This window comes from Letharia columbiana (genome assembly GCF_014066305.1).
Source record: "Letharia columbiana isolate WasteWater2 chromosome Unknown Sc0000018_s1, whole genome shotgun sequence".
Lineage (NCBI taxonomy): Eukaryota > Fungi > Ascomycota > Lecanoromycetes > Lecanorales > Parmeliaceae > Letharia > Letharia columbiana.
Genome location: NW_023501059.1, coordinates 295,201 through 311,322, shown reverse-complemented (window position 1 = coordinate 311,322; position 16,122 = coordinate 295,201). Strand labels below are relative to the sequence as shown.

General features: G+C 50.7%; 5 protein-coding genes across 5 annotated transcripts; 3 read left to right on the top strand and 2 right to left on the bottom strand.

Moving 5' to 3' along the window:
• Positions 1–106: 106 nt before the first annotated feature.
• On the bottom strand, positions 107–4,174 carry HO173_006215 (uncharacterized protein; the record flags this gene model as incomplete). The annotated part of the gene is made up of 5 exons (XM_037308126.1): positions 107–351; positions 474–2,761; positions 2,815–3,809; positions 3,862–3,888; positions 3,944–4,174. The coding sequence occupies 5 exons, from the start codon at positions 4,172–4,174 to the stop codon at positions 107–109; spliced, it is 3,786 nt and encodes a 1,261-aa protein (XP_037164900.1).
• Positions 4,175–4,420: 246 nt separating this feature from the next.
• HO173_006214 (uncharacterized protein) lies at positions 4,421–5,856 on the top strand (the record flags this gene model as incomplete). The annotated part of the gene is made up of 2 exons (XM_037308125.1): positions 4,421–4,813; positions 4,870–5,856. 2 exons carry the CDS (start codon positions 4,421–4,423, stop codon positions 5,854–5,856), a joined length of 1,380 nt encoding a protein of 459 aa, XP_037164899.1.
• Positions 5,857–6,513: 657 nt separating this feature from the next.
• On the bottom strand, positions 6,514–10,095 carry HO173_006213 (uncharacterized protein; the record flags this gene model as incomplete). Its single annotated transcript, XM_037308124.1, has 3 exons — positions 6,514–9,261; positions 9,417–9,594; positions 9,656–10,095. The coding sequence occupies 3 exons, from the start codon at positions 10,093–10,095 to the stop codon at positions 6,514–6,516; spliced, it is 3,366 nt and encodes a 1,121-aa protein (XP_037164898.1).
• A 607-nt stretch (positions 10,096–10,702) lies between these two features.
• Positions 10,703–11,131, top strand: HO173_006212 (uncharacterized protein; the record flags this gene model as incomplete). The annotated part of the gene is made up of 1 exon (XM_037308123.1): positions 10,703–11,131. One exon carries the CDS (start codon positions 10,703–10,705, stop codon positions 11,129–11,131), a length of 429 nt encoding a protein of 142 aa, XP_037164897.1.
• Positions 11,132–14,104: 2,973 nt separating this feature from the next.
• Positions 14,105–15,620, top strand: HO173_006211 (uncharacterized protein; the record flags this gene model as incomplete). The annotated part of the gene is made up of 4 exons (XM_037308122.1): positions 14,105–14,110; positions 14,180–14,344; positions 14,409–14,784; positions 14,836–15,620. 4 exons carry the CDS (start codon positions 14,105–14,107, stop codon positions 15,618–15,620), a joined length of 1,332 nt encoding a protein of 443 aa, XP_037164896.1.
• Between the last annotated feature and the right edge of the window lie 502 nt (positions 15,621–16,122).

Genomic DNA, 16,122 nt, shown 5'->3' with positions numbered 1-16,122 from the left:
AAGATACTATGCTCGGACCCAATGCTTTCGGTTTTTGCGCCATAATATGCCCCAAACCCCTTGCTATGCATCACATCACCGCCAACAAGCCCTCAAGTGAACACCTTCAGCCCACTCCATCATCCATATGATGCTCCGCCACCGGACAGCCTTCCCCAACCACCGTCCGCAATAACGCAGCGTGATCTACCTTCGGCCCTATACTCCTGTCATAGCCAGCTTCGTCTTCGGAGTCGAGGGTGCCGAAGGTGGAGAGCACGTCTGGGAGTTCAGCGTCGGATTTCTCGTATCTGAGCAGGCAGGGGAGATGGAAGATGTGGGTGCAGGGGAAGGCGATTAGGATGTCTTTGTCTGTGGGGACGAAAGGCGTCAGTGAGGCCTCGTGGCACGTAGTTTGATAGTAACGGGGAAGGTTTGAATATTCGGGCAGCAAGTGTGGCAGCATAGGAGTCGAAATATGAAAGACAACTTACCGTGCTCAGTGATCATTTCTCCACACCCGACACAATAGCCCGGCCGGATCTTCTTTGGTGGGTTCTTTGATTTCTTGCTGTCAAGATGATCGGAAGACTCGTCATGGTGAGGTTTCGCAACATCAAAGCGCACGCCCATCCTCTGTCCTCTTCCTCGCTGCTGCATAGCGGCGTTGACTTCTCCCCGTAGAACTCTGGCTACACCTTCACTGATACTTTCTTGTACCTCGTACTCCCTCAGCATCCTGCCCAAGCCTTCTCTCAGGCCTTCAATTTCCAAGCCTAGAGGTATGCGCTTGACGAGCTTGAGTGGGTCAATGCTGGTGCCGACTTCTTCAAGTAGGCCACGGATGAAGCGAGGTTTATTCATGCTGTAGTCGAGGAGGTCGTCCCAGAGACTAGCATCATTCTGTTCTTTGGCGAAGGATATGGCTTGGGATACATCGTTTAGGGATTCGATGATCAAACGCAAAGCTTTGGTGGTACGCCCTTCTTTGGATAAGAGGTAGACAAGCTCGGGTATGTATTTGCGCTCTTCACACATTTTGGAGGCGAGCGCTAGATCGTACGACTGAGAGGACTTGAGAAATTCTATTAGGAGCGGGCGGTCGTATTCAGCGAAAAGGTGGACCGCGGTGTCGGCGTGATCGGAGACGAGGGTTTTGCCTTCGATGGCGAGTAGGCGCTCTTCTGTTGCTGCTTTGGGGATAGCGGTCTCCTGGGCATCTTGGGCAGTATCCCCAGTCCAGAGAGCGCGGAAGTAGAAGAAGAGGTAGGGATTCGGCATGCCGTAGCGCTTTTCGAGTTGCTGAATAACGGTCTCGGGTTGCACGATGCCATGATGGGCTTCAGCGACGAGGAGGCGGATAGGTTCGAGCGTTGCGATGGAGAGGTAAGAGAGTGGGGCGGATCTCTGTTGAGATTTGCTGACACGGAGAAGGATGAAGCCCGGAATGTCCTCCGAGACTGCCGAGACTAAGTGGTATTCAGCTATGAGAGACATGGTTGCATCTGCGTCTTGAAGGCGGATGTGGCAGGACAAAGCTTTCCTGGTTTGGCCGTTGGCGAGGTAGAGCTTTGCGAGACCGTCCATGAGGATACGCCAGTCTCGCCCTGTTTCACCGTCTTCACTAGAATCCTCGCGGACGTCGCCTGCTTTGAGCTTGCTTTCGATGGCTTCGATCATTACCCCAGCATCGAACAAATCCGGAGGCCATCTTTCGAGCAGCTCTCTGAGGCGTAGTCGATCCGTCTGGACATAGTGGCCCAGCATGAGCTCATAGACGAGGGAAGGTAGTGGAGGCCGAAGTTGTGCAGTCGGTATGTATGGGGTGATCTCTTCGTATTTGTTGGCTTGGGCAAAAACCCACACCCAATGCTCCCAGCTGGATGAGGTGTTCAGAACCTGGCCACAAATCCGCGCGGCTCTACTCCAGTCTTCTTTCGATATCAGCTGCTGTACCCATTGATCGCCAATGCGGCGCTTCTCTTTTTCAGCTTGCGAGTTAGGATTGCGCAGGCCTGAGAGAGTAGTCTGAGAGCTGTCATCCGCAAAGAATTCGACGAGGCTGCCTTGCGCTTTGGTTGGTGTGCTTGAAGGGCTGTCTGAAGCTTTGTCAGACTGGCCATGGACTGCTTCTGGACTCCGATCTAGCAAGTTCCAAGCGTCTTCATACAAGCCATGACAATCAAGCCATGAGAGATGATCGGAGAGTGAGGGCTTTGTCGCAATGACACAGTCGTAAGGACTATGTATGAAGATTTTCATCCCATGTGCCAAAGTAGCTGGGTTGGGCATCTCGCTAATTTGGGCCGAAGTAAGACTGGCCTTGGTATCTGCATCGCTAGCAGCCTTAACACTTGATCCTGGACTGCCACCGCTACGAACGCTTACAGAGCTGCTGAAGAGTCGAGCTGGATACATGGTAGCATCCCAGATACCACCTCCAATGGCTTCGATGCCGCCACCGATAGCTTCGAATGCACCCCTTTGTGTCGCGGCCTTGCTAGAAAAGCGCATTGCGGGAAGAACACCCAGATGATAATCAGTTGCTGACAGGCTTTCAAAACGGCTCATGTTCAGCGTGTCAGCCACGCTGACTTCCTCTTTGGTTGTGATGTCGATGATCCTCATCTCAGGTTGGAGCGCAGTTTTGCGCCGATGCCTTCCCGGTTTCGTGTCTGTGGGATTAGAAGAGACATCCTCTTCTGGTGTGATATATGCAAGTACAAGAAGCAAATTTGGGGTATATAGCGAAATTCCAGATATTATACAGTCAATTCGTAAACTAGTACACATTAGCTTGGGGCTTGGAGGTCTTCTAGCCAGTCATACTCATACATTGTGACAACCTCCGCTCGTCCTATCTTGCGTTCACCAACATCTTTTCCAACGCCGGCCCCTCCAGGGTGCACGTTAATGATCCATATGGTGCCGGACCATCCTACTACCAGCTTCTCAATACGTCTGCTTTTCTGCGGTGCCTTTAGACGCTCAAGATCTGGCGGGTCCCGAGACTTCTCCAGAGAGCCATTGGATGGAGAATATCCGTCATCAGACTCAAGGCCCGCTTCATCTATCCACTCGACATGTGCTTTCCAAATGCCTGCCATTTCATCCCAGCCCGGGCGATTTGGGTGGTCAGTATGGCTGATCCTTTTCCACGCGAATTCACTTTCTCCAGTCTCGAGATGCAAGTTCGAACGCATGATCTTGATACCTTGTTCGTTGACCCATACGATGTGTTTTCCAGATAGGGACCATTTGATTGTGCTTATAGCTCCCTCTCCAGAATGCAGGACCTGATCTCTCCCGGTGTTGGCTCCTAGGCCTATTACGCCAAGCCAACCTGAAGCTGAGGCTGCGGCACTGCCGGTAGTCGTCGAAGTAGAACTAGTCCCCGACCGTCCTCCCACTGTCAACACCAGATTGCCAGCCATGCCGCCGGATAGGTAAGATCGATCAGCTCTGTAGTCAGGAGACAGGGACACGGTCTGAACTGGGCGGCCAAAGTTCCGTAACTGAACATCCTTGGAATCAGTCAATGATGCAACACACACGTTTCCATCTATGGAAGAAGACGCGATGTATATCATATTCGAAGGCGTGAGTGGGACAGGCTGTTGCTGCGGGGTCCTTGAGGAGGGCGAATCATGGTTTACTTTTGGCGTTGAAGGCCTAGGAGACCCTCTATGCTCAGAAGCGACCCTGTTCACGGCGTCTAATTTTGTAGCTGCCAATGGTGGAGGGAACGGAGATATGGAGAGGCCGGAGACAGATGCTGTGTGGGCGTGGTAGACCCGTATGGCCTTCAGCGAGGGCACAGACAGCACATGCTATTGGATCCAGTCAGCAGGGGTAAATAATTCTAGTCAAGTCAGAGCTCACTATGTTCCCATTGTGCGTGCCTATGATCTAGGGCGCCGTTAGTCTTCTTTCCGAGCCCGAAAAATCGCTGCGGCCGACTCACCATCTTGTCGCCTGTAACCAGAAAGGCGCTTGTAGCATCGCCATTCCGGTATACTGGCTTCAGGTGTTGCGTCAAGGGTGCGTACTTCAGACGTGGTTCTTCATCCTCCTCTTCCTCGGAAGCTTCCCCCTCTTCCCCGTTCTCGGGCTCGGGCTTGCCATTGCTGACAAGAGTTGACTCCTCTTCATCAACGCTTTCGTCCTGATCAGCCTCTCCGGCCTCCGAAGCCATAGGGAAAGAATGCACAGGCTAAATATTAAGAAGCACAGCAGAGTTGCGGAGAGTACTCCCTCCGCTAGACCTAGCCCTAACCGCTAGGCCTCTTCCAGACTGAGTCTCAATGTGTACTTTGGTGTAACAAGGTCCTCTCCCACTCGCTCTCCATGCCATTCTTCCATGAGGAGATCCCAGGTAATGTGGCTGCCTAGCAATGGGTTTTCCGATCTCTGCCCAATGTAGTACCCTCCCAAGCAAGCAATGCCATCGAATCTGAACTGCCTGTGTCTTCGGCTTCCACGCATCTTCACTCCCTACCAGCGCCGGCCTTTCAGCTCTCTACCAATCATCCAGAGTCCTGCTCTCCGACTGAGAAGCTCCTCCTTTCATTCTACCGGTGGTCTGCGTTCGCGAAAGCGGAATGAGCGAAATGACTACTTCTCAACAAGCGCCCCGTTCTTCCTACAGCAAGACGCGAAGCTGGAGAAACCTCCTGCGAAGATAGAAGAATCTCCTGGAAACAACAAGCGAAAGACTACAAGATCCCAGGCAGCAAAGAACTCTCTGCGGAGAGTCGCAGTTGAGGCTCAACGGTCTAGAGATGGGAAAGGGTCAAAGAAGACGCCGGCCGTTGCCCATCAGGCAACTTCTAAGGTTGGACATTACCCAGGACTCTTCGCCCACTGTTACTGATTGTTTGCAACACCTAGACCGTGACTGCGATCTGCGCTGCTGAAGAATACGACGTCGCTGAAGTAGCTCGCATACTTCAGGGCTTGGGCAACATCTTGGATCCCTACAAAACGGAGCTGTATCCGCAGGTGGTACATGTAGCATTGCCGGTCCACGCAGATCCTTCAAACCCAGAAGAGACGAGTGTTGGCGATGTCTTTGTGTTTCCATCTGGCACTGTAGTTGCATGGGCCATTCCGGAGAGCGTACTTACGCCATTGGTGTCGAAAACGCTTCTCCCAGCTGCCAAATACCCACTTCTTCAGCTCGAGGAGGAGGATCTTGACTACTCTGAAGACCCAAGCAGAGAACACAGCAGTATCAAAGGCGATAGAATCAACCTGGGCACCAAATCAAAGTTTGCTCAGGCCGCAGAAAACGAGACTGAAGCATCGCTAGCTGCAGATACCGACGGGTTCCAGGTCCACAGTCGAAACCTTGACACGGTGCTTACAAAGATAGCCTTCTCATCTGGTTTAGCTCGGTCAACGAAGCTGGCCGTACTCGAGACTCTTCTAAGAGATTATCAAGAGTCCACTAGAACTATTCCCTCCCAACTTTCCCGCGGAGGCCGCATGCCTTTTACGCGACGTTTCATATCGACAAAGACAGGCCAGCTCCTCAGCATCCGGGCCCAACTGAATCTCTACTCCGAGTTGACGGACTCCCTGCCCGACCTCTTCTGGGACAGCCGCCACGAATTGAGACTCGAAGGCTACTACGACGAGGTTGGAAGAGCACTGGATACCAACATCCGCATCAAAACCTTGAACGAGAAGATGGACTACGCACAGGAAATAGCTAGCGTGCTGCGGCAGCATTTGAGCGAGGCACATGGTGTCCGGCTGGAATGGATTATCATCTTGTTAATTGCGGTTGAAGTTATCTTTGCGTTACAAAGAGAGTTCAAGGAATGGCACGAGGGCCGTGCTCTGGAGGATCAAGAGCGTATGGTCGCTGAATGAGGTAGAGCGACCGATGGCACAAGAAGGCGTTGAATGGTGAGGTGCAATATAGGGCGTTTGAAACTAAAAAGATACCCAGCTCTTTAGTCTTGGTACACTTGACATTTCCGTCATTTAGCTTGCCACATCTGCTTACCCTCTTCTTGACTACTCATTTGACCCCTTACATGCGGAAGTCGCTTACAACTCATCATTTACTGCTGTCAATCTTTACCCTTGAGAGATTTATGCTAAAGGAAATCGAAGTATTCCCAATCATCAAGCAAGATCCGGTAGATCAACGTGCATGAATTGCGATATATGGTCAGTGTTTGAATTGAATAGATCGGTATTGCAAGAAATCGTAGCTATCATCATCATTCATGTCCTCATAAACTACCATACTGGAAGAAATCCGCCAGAGCAACATCTCCCAATGGAAAAATGTAACGCCGTGTAACACAGCATACTGCCGAACGAAAATCCACCACCAAGTCCAAACAAGCCGCTCTTGGAAAGCAGTCAGCACCGCTGACCTGGCCGCCAGCGTGATTGTATCGCATTGTCCTCCATGTAGCGTTCCGACCCGACAAGTGAAGCACCTTGACGTTACCACCTCTGCAGAAAGCTCTGCATCTTCAGATCCTCTGCTTAGTCGTCTTGTTTCGGCCGCTGCATTCACTCCTCTTCTTGGGAGAAATCCGCGGAGTCTGAAGGCCCTTCTGCTTCGAAGGTGTCGGAATCTGAAGCATCGATGCTTGATCTGTCGGAGATGCTCTCGATGTCTTCGCTGCTTTCGTCTTCTTGTGACTGTTCTTCTGGGATGCTTCTCTCTTCAAGCTCTTCATTTCGGGGCGCTTGTTGGTAGAGCTGTGCTATGTCGAGCTTCTGGACCACTTCCATAAATTGGCGCTCAATTATTTCACAGCGCATCACAATATCTCCGGGGGATGCTTTTAGACGCTGGTTCAAGACCTCCCAAAACTGGCTCAGTTGTTGCTTTGACAATTTTGAGTCAACCCGGCGTCTATCCTTTCCCTGACCAACCATCAAGAACAATTCGGTGCACTCTGAGTACGTGGAGGCGCCGGCGGAAACAAAAGCGCCCTCGAACTCGGAGGACTCAGGGCTGTCGGTAAAACACTGCTGTATAACCGATAGTGCTGAGAGACGCAGCCTGATCGAATATTGCGTTATTCCAAGAGGCGATGAACTCCATGAACGAGACACTTCTCTGTTACCGAAATTCCAGATGAAATTGAAGCTGATCCTCTCATTGACATTGGCGCCGCTCCCAAGAAATGCCCGTAAAGCTTGTACCCATCCTGCGTCTACCGAGGAATGATCCTGCCACCATATTCTATGCATTAGTAGTAGAAAGGAACCCCACATGCTACGGCTTGAAGTTCTCATATTGGGATCAGCACCTCGCTTCAAGAGTGCCGATACAAGCTCTAAGTGCCCGCGCAAATGATTAAAAGGGCAAGCCAAACCGTCAACAACACAGCCGAGTAAATAGTCCTCAGTGCTAGAGTGCGGCCGTCCAGATGGCAAGTCAAGGGTGTGCGCAACATGATTATGGAGTCCATGCCAAGCTGCTAAGCCGAGGAAGTCGACCGGGTAAGGGGCCGGAACACCGTCATCTCTGCGACCACTACAGGTAGTTTGTGAGGATTTCGATCTGGACAGCGGCCGTGTTCCGTCCAAAGCCCACGAGGAATTATAAAGTTCAGGAATTTCCCACACTCTACACCAATGAAGGTTCGTTGGCTGGCTTAGAGACCGTCGGCACAACATTGTTATGCTGCGATCTAGAAGTTCCATTAGGGCCGTTTGCGCGACTCCTGTATTGTCTTCGGCAATGGAAGCATGAACCATGATCCGGTCAATGAGATTTCGGACTACGCGATCGTCCGTTGACAAGGGAAAGACTATAAGCTCAGCAAGCGAAGCCTTGACGTTTAATACTTGAGGATGTGGATTGACTGAGGGATTCGCTTCCAGGAAACTTTTCCCTTCCTCATTGTCTTTGAAGAAGTCCAAGGCGGTTCGATGAAGAAAAATGACCCGAGTGTGTAGATGGTAGAATTTGGTCTTTATAATATCGCCACGTTGCTCAAGAGGTGTTTTTCGGTCTTTCACTGACTTCAAGAAGCGTTGCAAGTACACGTTAACTTCGGAAGGTTCAGTCACCGTCTTTTGCCACTCGTGGCCATCCATGAATTCGCGTACTTCCAAGAATCCTTTACATGTCGTCGCAACTCGCTCCCTCATGAACTCACAGTGATTGCGTACATCACCAATGGATATATCTGGAGAGAACACAAGGATATCATCTATTCGTTTGTGTACTGCAAGTGCAATCTCAAAGAGTGACAAGGATTCATCGTTGCAAAGAACTAGTTGGAGGTATTGTGCTACTTCCTTCCGATAGCAAATGTCGATTCCCTGAAGCATGTGGACATAAAGTTTCTCGATTTCTTTGGGTAAAAGTTGGAGTCTCTCTCGCAATTGCTCGGCATCGTCGCCATTCTTGATACCCTCAATCTGGTCTCTCACTGCCAGATTGACCCACAGAAACACGCCTTCTGCTTTGTAGACGATCGTATCTACCGTATCCTTGAGCCCGAATGAGGAACATGCGACCTGCGAGGCCTTCAGGGGCGCTCGGCCGAGCTTGTCTGATACATATCTTCGAATGTCTGGCTCAGTCAGATCTTGTAGCTCCAGCATCGCCGAGGATCCATATTCATCTCTAAACGATTGGTGAGGTCGACTGGACAGGCAGATCTTGACGCCCGGGTACTGCCGAAATCCTCTAATTAGCTCCAATAGACTGTCCTGATTATCGCTAAGCTCATCTAAGCCATCGATGAATATGCAGAGACAATGTAAATTTAGTCCGGCGCATAGCAATTGATGCAGCGTTGCACGAAGCCGCCGTTCCGTCCAGGTTGGGAGTTGTTGTGTGATATGCTGAGAGACATCTGGGGATTGTTCAAGCACTGGCATCAAATTGGGAACATGTTCCAAGATCTGGTAGATGAGCGACCTCAATAACCCTCTTGAATTTTTTTGCAGCGCGCTACCGGCACTCCAGAAGAAGAAGGATGGAACGAGAATTGCTTTGGTCCCCGACCAGATCTTCAAGGCTGCCTCGGTCCGAGAATCCTGACATATGAAACTCATCAATGTTGATTTCCCAGAGCCTGCTTTACCACAAATCCAGTAAGTGCCGCGTCCGCTGTCAAGCCAATCGGCGAAATTATGCCAAAGGTGGGCTTTAAGACTAGACTTGTCGAAAATCCACTCAAAGGTCTGCTTATGGGCTTCTGTAATCTCTTCTTGGCGAGCATGAATATCAGGGAAGTACAGGCTCTCGAGGAATTGCCTGTAGGAGTCGGTGGTGGCCGTTTGGTCGCGATGCTGCAACAAGAAACCAAAATCAGCACCATTTTATCGAGGCGCAGGTCTGAGTTGCGAGACAAATTTGAGGTTTGAATGAACTTTGTATGCCCAGGACATGTTTGACGGCTTAAAGCGTTTTCTTACAAAGGGAGCAGCTCCCTGAGTTTGCATACCTTATCGAATTCTGTACTAACATGCTGCTTGTTTGACGCGTTCTCAACTTGAATCAAGCCCTTCAAATCATCAAATGTGTTCTGATCTCTGGCGACACCCATGATGAGATTTTGAAGTTTGCGGTCGAGGTCCCTGAAGCCATCGCTCTGCCCTCTAGAAATCAGATGGACATGTTGTCTGTAATTGTTCATTGCCCATCAATTTTCCGGGCTTTATACAAATTTGCGATCATACGAACCTCAAATTGACCAAGATTCGGGTGTCTAGCGTCCTGCGATACTGCTCCAGCCTTCTTTGAATGTCTTCAATAGTGCTCTTCTTCCGAACTGCCTTTACGGCCTTGCGGACAACATCCCGCTTCCTGTGCGGACCCTGGATACTGAGCTTCTGGAGTTCACCTATCAACTCGGTTGCGGTCCCAGAACACTGCTGAGCCAGCTTTAGAAGGTCCTGGTTATCATAGTATAACTGTGGCATGGGTCCAGGATTCGGAACAGCACTGGCTAACTTCAAGTCGGTAGAGAGTTTCGTAAGGTGTTTGGCCATGGACTCGATCTCTTTGTTTTCAGACAAGGCTCCATCTTTGTACATTTCTCGGCATTTTACCACGATCTTCGTACTAAAATCGACCACCTGAATCACGCCGCAGGCAAGGCTAAAGGCGGAGAGGGGATCCATGGTGATATGTGGTATATATATTGATTGAAGTGGCCGTAGTAAACCATGGAAAAATGGTTAATGAGACTGAGGTTGAGGAGAGGAGGGGCATGCACATTGTTTTCGTCTCGTCGATAAAGGTGCATGACGCCTTCCCATTACCGTTAGATACCTGGATCATGCATCACAGCCTTGTCTTGAAGGGCCTATGGGAGGTGAGTCCCCTCGAGAGTATAGCCGCGGAAACGGTGTCGAAAGCCAGGGCTAAGCTGAAGCTGTAGTGCAAGATGAGTGTAGCCTTCAGGCAGGCAGAAGGAAGAGCCAGCAGTCGGCAATGGCCATGGCGCTGACGCTGAGACTTTGTGCCGTACGAAATCGGAGAGGCGGGTCCTCCATTCTTGCCGGTCAAAGAAGTAGTGGAGATCCAGCGGGTTGACCATGGGCATGGATCGAATGTCCATGTCATTGCCTACGCGGGAACTAAAAGTCTCGGACCCCGCAGGGAGCTCAGAGTCCGCTGTCTCGTTCAACCACAGACCTTGACAAGGCAATTTATAGAGCAACGTTCGGGGTCCCAATGAGGTCGCTCTGATTCTGCAGTCCTCGCATATCATCCGTCTACATCGAAATGCCTAACCCATGGGTCCTCCGCCTTGCCATCCTCTTCGCCCTCTACGCCACCTTCCTATCAGTCTACATCCTCGTATCTCCTCTTCCTGCGATTCACCTATTTGGTCTAGAACCATACTATTCGACGCCAACGTCGCCATCCTCTCTTGTTCCCTTCATCACTATCTTCGGCGGTCGCAACTTTGCTCTCGGGCTGGCGATGCTGGCGCTCTACTGGCAGGGCATGTATAGGGCAATGGGCACGATTATGATATGCTGCACGGTATCTGGCGCTGTGGACACGGTTGTGATGAGCTTGTGGGGCATGGCAGGGAAGGCTATGGGGCACGGCGTTGGGTGCGTACTCCTCGGGTTGACAGGCTGGGGTCTGCTGGAATCGGAGACCGCAGGGGGTAGAGAAAAGAGGTCTGCAGACGCTGTGGAATAGGAATACGGGCCGCCATCGCTCCAGACATGATGCTTGTATGAGGGAGTATCCCTTGGACTGCGAATGACACTCGTAACGATAAGTATAATTGGTTGTAGCAACAGAGAAGGACCACACTATTCTGTGGGCGCTTCGGCGTTTAGCAAGCGCCTTCTCCATCAACCTCCCTTTGCACAAGTAGAGTTTTCAGTTAAAGCCTCCCTTTTGATCTTTGATATGACATGCACCGTCCTGAATTTAGCCTATATCGACGAGGGAGGAAGATGCAAGACTTCCAATGTACGGGGAAATGAGGAGGCGGTATCTAAGGTATTGTTCAGCACGTCGCAAAGCAAGCATTTGCACCTCTCTCCAAAGAGCTTCATGAGGTGTCATATACCGCAATCAAAGACAACGCCGCCCTCTCAGCCACGTACAGATTCCCAGAACGCATCGTCACTAGACCATCAACATGCGGAAACCAAATTGAGATTCTCCTCAGTCCGGCCCATATTTGATGTACTATTCCATCATCTGCCGAGAATAAGATCTTAGATGTTTCTTCCTTCCCATCGTCTGTGACTACATAAAGGATGTAAAAATTTCTAGAAGGCGTGAGCTTTGCGAGCGCTCGCACTTTGCTTTGACGGCTCATCATCTCGCTCCCCATTTCGTACACAGTGTAGCTCGAAAGCAGCGGTGGCACGAGGAACAGATTTTGAATCAAGTCGCTTGGCTCTGTCGAGGTTGTCATGACTTTGTGTATAGGATTTTGAGTCTGGTGCCCTTGGGTAAAGATTATTGGAACATCGAGCTATTGTTGAGAAGGACGGAGATTTGGCAACGTGCAAAGGCGGTGGGCATGCCCGTCAAGTGCAGACTTTGCGAATACGGAAGCGCTGCACAACGAATAAGCTGCATGGAACCAACGGTGCCAACTGATCAAGGCGAAGGTGCTTCTCTGCCCCCTATAAGCCCAATGCCTCTGGCAGTGCTGGCTGCGAGACATTGACCAATTGCAACATGTTCAGAGTCTGAGAAAATGACCTGAATATAGTCAAAACCCTGAACCATGCCGTGATGTGACAATTGAAGGCGCCCTGATAAGGTTGGCAGAAACGTGATTCGCAATTCAAGAGACTCGCCGTAAGCCCCTCAATCCGTCTCTCAGCAGAGACAATACGAAGTTCCAGAATTGGGAGACACGAATGTATGAAGCGATAATTGGAGCAGCTGAGACTGCGGGTCTGGACAGCTGTGAGTTGTGCCTGTACTTGCTGTGAATCTTTTGCCCGCGTGATTTGATGAATGCCACTTTGCCCACTACCGTGCCACCCTATCCCAATTGATTTTGGTGCGTCGATGCTTCTACTGGAGATTCAATGTCGTTTGCGTGGGTTGTGTGTGTGAATGTCTACAAAATAAAGTTGTGGAGTTATATTTTGTTTTAAGACCTTTTTTCGCATACAAGCCCTGATGGCTGAGTTGGTTAAGATACCGAATCACCACAATCAAGTAGCTTAAGCGAAAAATGGCTGCTTCAACTTCAAAAGTTTACAAGCCTACTTTCCTGTTTCACATCAACAGTGGACCCCATTGATTCGGGGGCGACTGTTGTGTGAGAATCGTTTTGCCTTTTTTCCTCCTTGTCAAAATTGAGAGGGGATAAGGTAAGCAAGCTTCTCTAAGCAGTGAAGGTTTCGAGTTCGATCTGGGTTGTTGACGGATTACTTGGATTTGCTTTTTTTCTATTTTCTGACTTTCTGGGGGAATTTTTACGCCTTACTTAATTTGTGAAAGAATCATGCTCACATTTGGACGCATTCTACTTGTGAACGCGGAAAGTTGTGGTAGGACTTGAACTCCAGTATGAATCTGCACGAGGACCTCTAAAGGCTCAGTCGCCTCCGGACAGCGCAGCCAGATTTCCCAGCCGCTGAAACACATTGCCACGCCTTTCTGACTATATAGACTTGTCTACACTATCTGTAAATTTGAATAGCGATGTTTGTGTGCACAACTGGATGAAGTTTTTCACAGTCACTCGACTTTTGGTAAATCAGACCGTGACTTGCTGGTAACCTCACATTTGGTACGCTCTAACTTCACCTCAAGCCAAGACTCACGACCACAGTGCTTTTATCTACTTGCATGCTTATATGATACAAATAAGTGAAGTGGTTATAGCTACCATTCCTAGCTGACCTGAAGGTGGCCGTCAGCCCTCTCACCATCGAAAATGGCTTGACCGAAGGTCACTGCATGTTGAGAGAGCAAGGCCGAATCCCCAGTAAGCAAACACTGATGAAGATCAGAGCAACTACCTTGTCGTCTACGCTTGGCCGAGAACCAGCCTTTGCACTTCGATTCAAACCTCTAGATCTTTGCCTGTCGCACATCTAGGGCAGTTTACCGCGATCTATCGCGTACCATACCTAGAGAGCATGGGTTCCTGGCTTGATTTGCCCTGAGTCTACTGACAACTCTGCAGGCTTGGCGCCGCTTTGATTGTTTAAAGCCCTACAGCTGCGCTGTAACTGAACCCTCCGGACTTCGATTACTGCCAGCAGACGGTACTTGAAAACAAGACACCCCCTATCATGTATTTTCGCTGTCCGTCTAATAGGTTGCGTAGTTCACTGCAGACAATAGCGAACTTTGTAGACAATAAGCCGGCCACGCTGCAGGATGGGCGGTTCTGGTTACTATTGAGGAATTCCTTGATCAACACAAATCTCAATCGAAGCCCGGATGACTATTCCGGCCCAGCCATCTATTTTGTAAATCATCAGCAACTTGCTCCCTCACTACACCTTCTTCCATCACCACACTCTTGCTACTTTGTTACACCATCTATTCTCTACACAACCACTACAGCTGAGGTACCTCGCTCTACATTGCATACCATAGCCACACAACATTCTTCTGCACAGCTACCATAGCTTAGAAATACACCGTCTACATACCCTTACCCCTCACATCGTTACTGTCAGAATGATCGTGAGTACTTCCGCATCTCAGTCCAACGCGGTGATCGCAGACCGCGCAGCTGCTAAGACGCGTTGCCAGGGTCTCCCTAATTTGTACGTCGGCTTCGCCGAAAGCCATGTCGAGCTGTATGTGAAGAAGGGCAAGCCCGAGAAGATTTCGCGCGAAAAGGTCGAGCTCCAGCTGCTCAACGAGATCGAAAAGGCCACATTTCCCATCGAGTACAAGATGAGCTGGTACCAAGCAGTAAGTCTTTACCTCACCTCTTCACCACAACAGGACGCGTTTTCTTGCTTACGAATCTACCCAGGTGCTCGCCTCTCCAAGGTTCGACGCCTACTGGCTGGGTGTCTCTATGCGTCACGAGTTGCCCGAGTCATGCACCGCGCGCTTTGCTCCCGACCAAAATCTTGTCGAGTTTGAAGCTCCTACCGACGATGAATTCGGAGAAACCCTCGAGGACAATGATGAAGAAGAGATTCACCATGATGTCACTGCAGCCAAAGCTATCTCTCCAACAAGCGTCCCCCAAACACCAGCCCTTACCACCGATCACGGATCTCGACCATCCACTGCCGACTCCGACGATAGCTCTCAATCATCTAGCTCTGATTGGGATGTCGGGATCGACGCAGCAGCTATTCCACAAATCAAGCGCACTATTCCGAAGTGCAATCGATGCACCCGTAAGACCCTTTTATTCTTGTGACCTTTTCTTAGCTAATGACTTGCTTCAGAAAAGGGACACGATACTCGTTTCTGCCCTGAGAATACGGATGACCCAGATATCGAGTGGGAGTCAGACGCCAGCTCCCAAGTTGCAGGAGGACACGAAGCCAAGGAGTACGCCAAGCGCGTTAGCGCTGGTCTCCCAAGGGGTCCCAAAACTGTCAAAGATCCTCTCCACGGATCGCACGAGCTCGATGCAACTCCTCGCGCTCAATTGGGTGACGGAGATGGCCTAGCTCGCGAAGAAGGAGATGATGGCTCGTACGAGGAGTTGCCATCGAAGGAGAAAGGAAAGGGCAAAGCCACAGCAACACCCACTGTCAAGGGTGCATCAAAGCCTACGGGAGTCACGAAGAACAAGGCAACGCCTAAGAAGAAGGAGCAGACACCAGCCCAGCTCAAGACAGCTGCAGCCAAGACACGTGAACCCCCCAAGCCCAAAGCGACCAAGACAGCATCGGCCACACCTATCCAAGCACCGATCACACCAGCGCCCGCATCCATCGGCAACAACAAGAAAGCTGAGGCCGCAACTGTGCCTAGCGAGCGAGACAAGAAGCTAGCGCAGATCCAAGCAAGCATGGCCCCGGCTCAAGAGGCAGGAATCAAGCGAATGTTGGAGCTATATCCCGAGGACGAAGACGACCCGGACTCCCCAGCAACCAAGAAAGCGAAGACTGGCGGTGTTGCGAGTGCGAACGGAGCACGCAAGAAGGCGACTCCCAAGAAGAGCAACAAGAAGAAGGGTCCCGAGGAGTGGGACGGAATCCCGAGGGGATTCGGGGAGTACTAATCACGTGGGGCGTGAGGCGGAGGTTGTGGGGAGGATGATCAGTGTATGCTACCTATTCCGTTCCTTCGTTCCTTCCTCTTCAAAGAGGGTTGCTGACCCGACGAACCAGCAGTGCGATGTACTTTTACGCCAGCATACACGGACGGCCCAGCTTTTTTTCCCCCCTTTTGCAACAACGGTCACGATACTCTTCTTCAACAACTCCACTCTCAGTCACCACGACTCATAAAAGCACGACCAACCTGAACGCATTAATGATTCCCCCCCATCTCCAACGCCTTCGACCCCGACCTTCCCTTTCCTCCCTTCCTTGCTCCCTCCTCGAGGCACCGTCCATCCCCCTAGCAGCCTTTTTCACCAAAGGCTGCTCGGCAGGCTCTGGACCGATCCATCCCGTCGACTCTTCGAGCTATGTTCACCCCATAGCCGGAGTCGGTAGGCCACTGGATCGATTTCCACACTCTTTCCCCTGACCGCGGCGTTACGGACAAGGACGTAATTC